This window comes from Danio rerio, chromosome 15, assembly GCF_049306965.1.
Source record: "Danio rerio strain Tuebingen ecotype United States chromosome 15, GRCz12tu, whole genome shotgun sequence".
NCBI classification, from domain to species: Eukaryota; Metazoa; Chordata; class Actinopteri; order Cypriniformes; family Danionidae; genus Danio; species Danio rerio.
Genome location: NC_133190.1, coordinates 20,836,517 through 20,849,057, shown reverse-complemented (window position 1 = coordinate 20,849,057; position 12,541 = coordinate 20,836,517). Strand labels below are relative to the sequence as shown.

General features: G+C 34.9%; 1 protein-coding gene across 51 annotated transcripts in view; it reads left to right on the top strand.

Moving 5' to 3' along the window:
• The window catches only part of ncam1b (neural cell adhesion molecule 1b), a 207,903-nt gene that overhangs the window by 169,397 nt on the left and 25,965 nt on the right, over nt 1-12,541 (top strand). For all 51 annotated transcript variants that reach the window (XR_012390357.1, XR_012390348.1, XR_012390347.1 and 48 more), the window contains 2 exon segments: nt 921-1,045; nt 4,302-4,482. Coding sequence is in view for 31 of the 51 variants with exons in the window: in XM_068213451.1 (XP_068069552.1) it covers nt 921-1,045; nt 4,302-4,482 (306 nt within the window). In the remaining 20 variants the exon portion in view is untranslated.

The following is a 12,541-nucleotide window of genomic DNA, read 5'->3' as shown; positions in this document are numbered from 1 at the left end:
TTTTAAATTCTTTTGAACATAGGTGCTGCATGTCAATCAGACAACGCTTCTGTGTTTGTTCTTGCAGTCAATTGTGGAAAAAATTATTGATAGATTGTTATGATGAACAACTGTTTAACTGAGTTTAACTGCAGGCGCTGTGTGATGCGCGTGCACATGAAGGGGAGTCAGGTTTATTCCGGAAGTCTGATTTTGATACAACTTTACATCACCTCCTCTTCATTCCCTTCTTTCTTTTACACATATTAAAGGGCTCGTTCTTCCAAAAATGAAACCTGTTATCATTGACTCAACCTTTTGCTTTTCCAAACCCATAAGACTTTCACAAAATTAAGAAATTTCTGTTAAAACCTAATGTGTTTAGAACACTGTAAAAAATTATTTGTTGATTTTACTTAAAATAAGTGAGTAAACCTGTTGCTTTTAAAACAATTAGTTGACTTAACTTAAAAAAAAATGAGTAAACCCATTGGCATTATATAATTGAACATAAATGAACTGCTCATAATCATTAAAAATTAAGGTAAATCAACTTAAGTCAAGTTATAATGGGTCTACTCACTTTTTTAAGTAAAGTCAACTTGATGCCTTTAAGTTTACTCTTTTTTAAGTAAAGGATCACTTTTTACAGTGTAATAATTAAACAGTTTAATCCCAATATTTAGTTTATTATTCATGTATGAACATTGATAAATGTGCATGCATAAAGTACATCCAGTATGGTTAACAGAATAGCTTGTTTATCAGTTGATTTGGTTTATTTGTCTGGTTTCAAAGATGAAAAAAAGTCTTGCTGGTTTGGATTAACCTGATAGTCCATTAATTAGCAATGTTGACAGCATTTTTACTTTTTTGGGTGAACCATGCTTTTAATTGATGATGCTTTTTCTCATGACACTGCAACTGTTTTGTTTTTGTAGGAGAGCCCAGTCCTCCTATTCTAGAAGGGACTCTACAACCCAAAGGCAATTCTCTCAAAGTCAAGTGGATCAAACAAGATGACGGAGGGTCACCAATCACCCATTACCTGGTCAGATACAAAGCTGTAAGTGTCCGTTTAAAAATATACACTATATGAGTTTTAATGTTTTAAAAAGCCTATTCTGCTTTTGAGTTTTTATGTTTTTAGTTAGAACTCATTCTATGAGTTTTAATGTTTTTTAAAAAGCCTATTCTGCTTAATAGAGCTTCATTTATTTAATAATAGTAAATGTTGAAAAAAAGTTTGACTTGTAATGTTTTTTTTTTTGTTTGTTTGTTTTTCATGTAATTTGAAATGTAATATGTTCCTGTGTCTATATTCAAAGTCACACGATCCATCTGAAATCATTCTAACATGATTATATGTTGCTCAAGAAACATTATTATTATTATTATTATTATTATTATTATTATTATTATTATTATTATTATTATTATTGTCAGTAATAAAAAAAAAGCTGTTGGGCTGAATCACATTTTGTGAAAACTGATACCTTTCAGAAGTTCCATTGCAGATGTATTTCCTTTTATTCATCAAGGACATATTAAATTGTTCAAGATTTAAAGTAAAAGAAAGATATTTATAATGTAAAAACGGTGGTCATTTAAAATAAATGTAGTGATTCTTAACTACCGTTTCATCAGAGAATCCTTAAAAAATAGAAATTCAGCTTTGAATCACAGGAGTATTTGCATTATAAAACATAAGAAAGTCAAAAGCATTACTGTTTTTATTGTATTTTTGATCAATTATGACTGCTGTGAGGAAAAGACTTCTTTCCAAATGAGTTAAAAAATCAGTCACACTTTTTTCTAAGGTAAAATTCTCACTAATAAGAAACCTTAACTAAGAGTTTTAGCTCCATAAACTCCTTATTTGTTGCTTATTAATAGTAAGGTAGTTAGTAACTGGGTAGGATCATGGATATAGAAGACCATACTTTATTTACTAGTGCTTATTGTACACTGAAAAATAAATATTAATTGGATTTACAATTTTATTTTATAAGGTAAATGTTTATATGGGCTGAATTTAGACAAACAAATTAAATGTAGTAATGTTTATCCTAATTTGTTTGTTTAAATTCAACCTTATAAATTTGCAACTAGTTACCTTAAAAAAATGTAAATCCAATGAATCAATTTTTTCAGTGTACTTAAAATCTTATTAATAATCAGGTAATAAGTCAGTAGTTAATAGCGGGTATTGATACTTGCGCTAAAGGTATGTTAAAGGGTATTTAATGATCTAGGCGCACAGTCTAAAGCGCATGCCGCAAAAGCAACAAAGGCATGTCTGAATCCACTTTTGCTACTTTAAGGACTGAAAAAAAAAACACTCTGCGCCCGGCACATGGTCTAACAAGGTTGTGCTTATTCTCTTTATGAGTTATGGGTGTGTTTTGAGTATAATTTACATTAAACCAATCAAAGTCTCTTCTTACATTCCATTTATGAGTGAGTTGTGCCATGCTGTGGTGTATTCACATGTTGGACTTTGTAAGTGGAAAAATTTAATGCTTTACTAGTGAGAAAACAATTATAAAATAAAGAATGAGCCTCCTCCATTTGGCCTCTTTACTTTCTCTTTACCTTACATTTAGTGGAGTAAAGAAACGGTGCTGTACGCACTCCACTGAAGACATCTATTAGCCTACATACTGTATTTATTTTTCATTTGTTAAGTGCAAAGGTTGGTTTCAAAACTATTTCTAAATTCAGTTCTAATTTCCAGAAAATAAATAAATGAACAATAATAATGAAATATGGTCAAAAAAATTAGTTATATCCAAACTCATGTCTTATTCTTATGCCCCATATGGTGATGCAGACGTCTCTAAAATCTGACAAATGGACAAATCTAAACTTGTTTTTATTAAAATAAATATAAATATGCATACAATAAATCAGGGGTCTCAAACTCAATTTACCTGGGGGCCGCAGGAGGCAAAGTCTGGGTGAGGCTGGGCCGCATAAGGGATTTCACAAAAAAAAAAAGTCCTCAAATGTCATTATTAACAGTTTTAATTATTTCTTCTGAACATGAAGTGTCCTGAACATTAATAGAACATTGAGTGAAGATTATGAACAGTTCTTCTGAACATGGCATCTTTTGCCTATTCCTTGCTGCCAGAGACTTGACAGCGCTTCTTCTCACAAATCTGAACTACATTTGGCTTTAGAGCGGAAGCAGTTGAGACCCTCAGTATGGCTTGGGGGAACTCACTCAAAACTTCCATTCCCTCACCCACTGCAGAGTGGATGCGCGCGTACTGAAGAGCGGTGTTATTGCGCGCGTACTGATCAGCTGTGTTGTCGCGCGCGTACTGATTAGCTGTGTTGTCGCGCGCGTACTCAAGAGCTGTGTTGTCGCGCGCCTACTGAAGGGCGGGACCGAAGGTGTGCCGCGTCGCGGGGGCACTTTTGATAATTTTGGAAGGGCACTTTCTATCCAAGACTAAAAAGGACATGTGCATTGCACAGGTTGAGCCCTATGTGTGCACGTGCCTGCCCTCACCTAAAAAAAAGGCGCATATATGTATAAATAAAACACCCCCACCCCACTCCAGTCACATCAGTCTGTACCAGTCTGTATCTACCTATAATATATATAAGATGCAGGCTGTAGCTAGGTAGGTGGCAGGCTGCAGATAGGTAGCTAAGTGGCAGGCAGGGGCGGGAACAGCTTACCATGGTTCTGGCCGGCGCGAGTTCCCTCCTAACACTTCCCGCCCGTCACAGCGTCTAACAAAGGGGCGGGGTGCGTGGTGACGTCATCGGCATCCCCGCCCCTTTGTTTACACGGCGGGCGGGGAATGCCAGTGACCGCTGTGTACGGATAGAATCAGCGGAGCGGGGAGCTATAAACTGAAATAAACTGAAAATAAACTGAAAAAATAAACTGAAAAAAAAATTGTCAAGAATTAACCCCCACCCCCCCACCCCTCCGGAGATGAAGCAGTAGTTTGTATATTTAAGTAGAAAATAAAAAAAATTGTAACATTTTAATCCTTTAACTTTATTCATTTGTAAAAATATGTGTGTATTGCTGTACATCCTGTGTGTATTAAGCAGTGTGTAAGCTTTTGGACCTGATTTGATGCATAACTAACATGCTCTGCACTGAACTATAGACCAGTTTTTTGTTGGTTAATGGTGCGGTCTATTTTAGTTTCTTAAAATAGCAACGCACCAACAGTACCTTAACACTGATAGGACCCAAAATGCCTTATCCAAAACTTTTGATTGATATTGTATAATTTCCTACCTTTTGTTAGTTCTACCTTGGCTGATTTTATGCCTGTGTGTTTGGCACCTAGAGGGAAGACTCCGAGTGGAAACCTGAGATCCGTCTGCCCAGTGGGAGTGAGTATGTAATGCTGATCGGTCTGGACTGGGACACCGAGTATGACGTGTTTGTGGTGGCAGAGAACCAACAGGGCAAGTCCAAGCCTGGCACCCTGACCTTCAGGACCTCATCAGAGCCCACAGCCACCACAGGTAACCACCAACATCCATCCATCCATTCATCCATCCCTCGCTCCCTCACTCCGTCCATCCATCCCTCCCTCTGTGTCTGCGTTCTCCCTCAAACACACTGATCTGATCTCCACAGCTGACTCAGAGCTGTTATAACAGCAGACGTGTGAATGCTCCGTCCCTTCACTTACACTGCATGATAAACAGTGAGTCATGAGAGATGGCAGATCACGAAACACACGGGCTAAACAGTTGGCTCTTTCATATGGGATTGTTCTGGCCATATTTCTATAACATAAGATCAGCGTGAGACACTGATAGCAGTCATGTGTGACGGGAGGAAGGTCGAGGGGCAGTTTTGATCACAAGTTTTGATCTCACTGCAGTAAATTTTTTCGGCGTAATGAAAAGGGTTGTTTTTTGCTTTGTTTCTGCGTCTTTTAAGTTTATTGCTGTTGCAATTGTTAGAAATTCACCATCACATTGAACAAAACTAAAACTGAATCTTCATTACATGAATACATTATATTAATTACATTTCACAGACTCTTTTTACCTGCACACTTATGAAGCTTTTGTTACAAGAATAATAAGAATATTATTTGAGTTTTATATATAAGTTTTATAATATAAGTAACAATTTGCAATATGGTTGTTTTGGTTAATGTTAGTTAATGTATTTACCAACATGATCAAACTGTGAACAATGCATTAAATACAGTATTTGTTTATGGTAGTTAACATTAGTTAATGGAAATACCGTTGTTTATTGTTAGTCAATGTAAGCTCAAGGTGCATTAACTAATGTTAACAAGCATGAATTTGGATTTTAATAATGCATTAGTAAATGTTGATTTATGATTAATAAATGCTGTACAAGTATTTGATTTTAGTAAATACTTTAACTATCATTAACTAATGAAACCTTATTGTAAATTGTGATCATTTTGTATTATTTATTTATAGTTATACAGTATATCGCATGGTCTGAAGACATTCTTAATTATGATTCTGGTGAGCAAAAAAATTGCTTAATGCACAGGTAATTCCAGACAATTTTGATTTTGATTTAAATGAAGTGCACTACCATCAAACATCATTAGTCATAGGGCTGCAAAAATTTGACATTGCGATATTTTTTTCTCTGCGATATATTTTGCGATATAAATACAATTTCACCAGATGACTTAAATAACTCTATTTGGAAAGCCATTCATTTAGATTGATTGGGATTGATTTTGTAGGGAAATTAAATATATTTTTATATAAAATGTTATATGTATTTAATTAAACTACAGACATAAACACAATGGATCAAATATTAAAGTGAAACAAACAGTGCTGCATGTTTTCATGGGGATAGTGTTCGGGTACAGATATTGAATAATTAAATGTAAAACAACATTGCATTTTCTTCATCATATAAATAAATCAATACAATTAATCTTTATTAACTTCTTTATTCACTATTAAAATGCTTTACACTCCCTTAAAACGCTCACATATTCTGTCAAAGGCCTTAAAACACATGCTGATGATAAACTTTCACTCTATTATGGTTCACTTCTGCAGTGTCTCCACAAATCTTCTGTGTTTTGACCTGTGGTTTCTGGTCAACTAACCTCAACTCAACATATCTCAAGATGTTACTATTGTGGACACACACATTGCGATATCAAAGCTCAAACAATAAATTGAGCAGCCCTTATTAGTAATGTATTGTTTTAAATTATTTATTGCTGTATGTATGTGTAATTAGTGTATAAATAGCTAAATTATTTTAGATAAGTATGTTTAGATAAAAACAAAACATCTAAGTTAAAAATATTTATAATATTAAAGTTAATTTAAATTCTAAAACGACTATATAATAATCTTAAATTAATTACAGTGTTTCCTCTAGGATTTTTTCCAGCTGTGGCAGCAGGCCTTTTTTTTTACACAGATCTACCAACTACCTGTGGCGTTATGTCAATGACTAGTGTTGTGAGCGCAGTATTACAAGATCGCATTTATGTAATAGCCTACAAGCATGCAAATCTCTTCGCTTGGCTTGCACACCGATTTCCTTTGCTCGTGCACAAAACTTCTTGTACGTCCCCTTAAACATACTGTACGCTGCTCAAGCGCAGTTCTTCTGGTGCGCTCTCAAATAAACACTGCTGAAGTGCGATTTAGTGCATTTATGTAACAAGTATGTCTCCAACATTTGTTAGATTTGCTAGGAATATTTATTGATGTCTACAATAGAACTAAAGTGTGGGATTAATGTTTCCTGAAGAAAAGTGAAACAGCTTTGTCGTGTTTGCTGGCCTTACACATCACGCACCTGTCAGTCAGCCAGTCAGTCAGTCAGTCAGTCAGTCAGTCAGTCAGCACGTAACCTTAAAGGGTTAAACAAACAATGCACAGCAGTACTATGGTTACAGAAAAGTTTGCGCTGTTATAATTCTCTTACCTTTTAATACGTTTTGGTGTGATTATCTCCCGCTATTAAAAAAAAAAAAACAGGACTGAATGTTTTGAATGAAAAGCTGTAATGTAGCCATGGCGGGAAAAATTTCGGCTTGGCGCCCCACCATGGAAGAATGAATATGGCGGAAACCATGAATTAGATACACAAATGTACAAATGACAGACAATACATTGATTGATTGATTGATTGATTGGTTGGTTGGTTGATTAATTGATTGATTGATTGATTGATTGATTGATTGATTGATTGATTGATTGATTGATTGATTGATTGATTGATTGATTGATTGATTGATTGATTGATTGATTGATTGATTGATTGATTGATTGGTTGATTGGTTGATATCTCTTTATACCTAATTCTGTATCTGCTGATATCTGATATTATACTGATATGTACTGTATGTGTGTTTTAATCAAATCACAAATCAGCTTTTGTTGGAAAATCACACTGTAAAAAAAAAAACCCTGGTTGCCTTAAATGTTTAAGCTGAATCAAATTAACCTTATGAGTCCATTGAACTTTTATTATAATAAACTGACTTATAACAGCTTGTGTAACTTATAAAACTCAGTTAGAAAATGATTAACCTAGTTTAATAAGTTACAATGACCTAAAAAACATATGCTGTCAGGATTAATCGATCATATTATTTAGTGTCATATTATCAGTGCACTGATCACCGTTAAAAAACAAAAGAAAAACAGTACGTTCGATTAGCAAAACATGTTTTGTTCAACTACAACATTGAATAACAAATCCAAAAACAGGAGACCCCCTAGCATTCGTATGCAAGTACACTCTGAATCGCTGTATGGTATAATGTTATCGACGTGACCTCCATCCACCGTTGACCAGGTTATCTAACCCTCAGCATCAGCACAGGCCAGCAGCAGCGAGTTTTCACTCCTTCTCCCCATCCTGATGGAGGATCATCTCATGCGTGCCAGAGCCACAGCTGGCCTTCACTGCTTCACTTGTAACATAACAAGCATCTGGCGCTTCTTAATGCAGAGAGACTTACTCTGTCTCTCATTAACACTCAGAGACCAGGCCTGAATCGCCGCTCTCTTTGGCACACTAGGCTGCGAATGGCCTACGTCCAAAGCCTGTTTGTCTCACTCACACCTCGGCATACAGAAGCTCCTCTAAGCATGCCAATGAAGACCCTATACCAGAACTTCACTGAAGTTACTAACGTGCTTTACTCACATAACTAATGTTAGAACAGCTTGGATGTTGGCGTATAAAGAGTCTAGAACTTTTTTTTTTGCACTAATTTAATGTAATGGTTAGAGATGCACTACAATTTGTGTATACTATTATTTGAGGAATGTTTAAAGCGGTGGTTTCCAATCTGAAGAGGGGTCAGTTTTAATGGTTACAAGTACAAATGAAGTAGATAACAATTTGGATCACTAAAAATAAGTTATTGACAGTGTATTTTAACAATTTATTAATCAGTACAAGTGTATTTAATTAAATAGCATCTTCTTTTGTAGCATTAAGCATTACATTTTCTGTCTTTCTATTAATAGTTTTTTTAGTCACATGACCTTTGCGGAGACCTGGCAGGCAAAAACAATGGGCCATGATGGCAGCTAAAGGATCTTCATAGAAGCACAGGAAAAAACAATCATATTTCAATCTGTTTCAAGCTATCATTATTTGGATCACCCATCAACAGAACAAAACAGAGATATGATCACAAACTGTACTTTTTGGGCACTTGCGATTTATATTCTAAACCCGCAGCCATTTTTCAGTCATTTAAAGCTACCATATCCTTATCATTTGTACAATTCGTCGATACTTAGATATTCCTCTGTGATTTAGTCATTGGTGACAGCATTATGTTATGTTAGTGCATTATAATATAATATGTTATAATATTAAGTATTATAGTTTGTCTAATTTCACTCGTGCCCCTCCCAGGCACCGCTCCCTCCAGACAAAATTATAATGCATGTGCAGACATCATTCACATATTACTTGCTGCGTTTAAAGTGTGTAGAATTAATTACATTAAAACATAAATACTTTATCTGATTCAGTGTGATGGCTGAGCCTGTTTCTGTGAGGACAACATACTAATCTGTGGTGGGATTCCTGACACGACTAACCATAAATCATCTTCCATTGTCAATAAGCATGAGCCAGATCATACTTGCTTTTGATGTACATACATACAGAAAATGCTGCTTTGCAAAGCCAAGATCGCAAAGCACTGACGGTGTGGTTGAGTCGAACATATATTAACATAGGGAACAACTTTAATACGATTTTAATACGATTAAGACAATACTCTGATTAAGAGTCTACCATGTAAACAGCGATTTTTGATTCATTTAATCCGACTAATCTCATAATAACTGAACTAAACAGAAATGGAATTAAGACATGTGGAGTATACATATATTAGTGACATTATTGAGATAAACACCGCAATCAAACTATTACTGTCATTTAGGACTTTTTGCCGCATTTTGTGACAAGATCCACACACACACGGCTGTCAGAAAAGGGCCACGCACGCGCACACATATACACACACACACACATGACGAAATGCGGAGGGTTTTTTTTCTTTTCCATTTGACTTTCCATTAAAACAACTCTCTTCCACCAGTCCTTACTTTATATTCGCATCTAATACCCCAGTTTGTCACGGGAGTGTGAATGATATCTTCACGACTGAAACTGAAACTTAAAATGATTTGCAGTAAAGTCGAAAAATTAAGGATAAAACACCCAAAATTGGATGTGAATAGCCTGGTGACGCAACATTCAAAAAGTACTTCACGTAACACCTTAATTATATTATTGTCTTATTAAGGCAAATAACTGATGTCCATGTAAACAGAGTCAGTAGTGTCTTCAAAGTTAAAGATCCAGAAGGGCATCCTGCTTATTTGATTCAAAGGGGCCCTTTTTTGTCCGATGGCTCACCTGTTTGACTTTCATTCATTCATAGTCAGTCATTTTAAAAAGCACCCGCTTCATTTTTTTGTGTATATTTTACTGGAACCCATTAACTCTACAGCTGCCTGATAGTTAGCTTTGGAGCTGACGTTAATCATATTCCCTTTAGAGAACGCATAAAAATCGTCATCATTATTACGAGTGCATGCCTCATTGTCTTGCGATATAGGTTATAGGTCAGTGATGCTTCCATTTGACACAAAACCATCAATTTCTCCTTTCTGGTTGTTCTTTCTATGAGGGAATTTACTCTAGAAGCACAGCCCAGGCATGTTTTCACATCAGTTAGTAATCTTGTATGTTATTGCACCACAATAATCTAGCTTTTTGGCAAAAAAAAAATACTCAGCCTCTGACTTGGTGGTAAATGGGAGTATTTTTTGCCAACATAGACTCATTCTGAAAATGTAGCCCTATATACATTTCTGGAGATTGCAAATTATGTAGCCAGAAGCACGTATGGCTGCTTTTTCGTTTTTAAAATGAACGCTATGGGGTGGTATAACGCTGTTCCTTTTTGCCAGAGGTGGGAGTAAGTCACACATGTGCTAGTCACACGCAAGTCTCGAGTCATAACCTTCAAGTCTAAAGCAAGTAAAGTCAAACAATAGCTTGGTCTAGGAAGTCACATTCAAGTCAAAATTTTTGTTGATTTTTGAACTTTTGCAATTTCTTTTGCAATTTATATTTACATATATAACTTTCAGTTTTGTATTTAATGCATAATGTATAACAAAAAGGTATTTATTTAACAAAAACAAGTTATTTTGAGTCATTTAACTCAAGTCCAAGTCAAGTCTCTTGTCATGACAGTCAAGTCCAAGTTAAGTCAAGTCTTTTTTGAATAGTTGTCAAACAAGTCTCAAGTCCTAAATTTTGCGACTTAAGTCTGACTTTAGTCAAGTCATGTGACTCGAGTCCCCCATCTTCTTTTCGCGCTTACCCGCTGACAGATTACCTCTTTATGGATGGCTTTCCTGCTGTTACCAGTTTGTCCAGAAAGCAGGTAAGACAAAAACAGAATCCAAAAAATTAAATAAACAAGTAAATAACAGGTTGAGAATGTGGTAAAATCTGAAAATGCGGTAAAAAATCTTTCTTTTTCTGGATTGCTTTTTTGAAACTGTCGGTTGGGTTTAGGGAAGCGGGTGGGTGAGTCAATCTGGGATTTTGAAAACACTATTGGTTGGGTTTAGGGAAGGAGGAGGGTGGGTCAGTCAATCGGTCAGTCAGTCAAACTCTGGTGGATTTACGCGAGAAGAGCAGGCACAAATGGCACAATTTAAGACCTCAAAAAATGTACATAGTGGCTTTTGGTGGATTTGAGAAAACAAAAACTGCAAAAAGCATACCTCCTGTGGCGTATTTGGTGCTCTCCAGAAATGTATATAGTGGTACATTTTCAAAATGAGCCTGGGTTGGTTTTTGCCCGCCAGGTTCCCCTAATGACGTGACTTCACAAGAAAACTATCAATAAGGGTACTGGACCACTGAAGCATTTGTTAAGCATTGCAATAATTTAGTTTGTCTTTTGTGCACAGTTAAATTTAGTTTTTTTATGAACTACTGCAGATATTAAATAAAAATAAACACTGTATGGGTTGGAAAATAAACGTCCAAAAAATGACAATTTTATTTCCTAATAGTACAATCTTAGTAGATCACATTTGTAAGTCAACCAACTTTTGTTTTTTTTGTTTTTTTTTGTTTTTGTTTTTTGGTTCATTTAAAAATCTGGCCATCCATGTTCATTTTATTGTTTTAATCTCTACGTAGTTTTTAGGATTAAAAACAACTCATGTATAGATTTGTTAAATGTGTCTACTAGGGTTTTTTGCAAGGGATCATGTAAGATTTTGAATTCTAAAACAGGTCTCCTGGAAAAAAAAAAAAAAAAAAAAAAAAAAACTTTGGAAAACACTGGGATAGTTTAGCCAAAAATGAAAATCACCCGTCATGTTGTTTCAAACCAGTTTTAGTTCCTTTCCTTTATAGAACATAAAAGAAGTTATTTTGAATTATATATATATATATATATATATATATATATATATATATATATATATATATATATATATATATATATATATATATATATATATATATATACAATCAATAGACAGAAAAAATAAACTATTGTGAAACAGTGATCCCATTGATATCAAATTATCTTTATTAAGAAACCCAAACAGGTTTACAAGAAGTAGTAGGTGAGTAAATGCTAATATAAACATATATCTTTGGATGAATTATCGCTTTAAGCTCATATTTAGTCAAAGTAAACATTTCAGCATTTTGCGCACAAGTTTTCTGTTTGTTTAATAATAGCTGGCGTTTCATAACCTCTTCACTGAATATTTTATGAGCTCTCATGCATTATTCTGCTGTTTGTTAATGAATTGTGTACATCTTGGAGCTACAGAGTTAGCACAGGCATTTTTCACGACTGCTTCAATTACAATTGCAATGCATTTGTTGTGGGCCCATATATTTTAAACAAATCTGTTTACTCCATTTGTAAAAATCGTTTTTACATCTGTTTGGGTCTTTTCTTTTCTTTTTTTCATCTCGCTTTATTTAATGGCTACATTTTACTTATGTTATGGCAAAAAACAAACATGT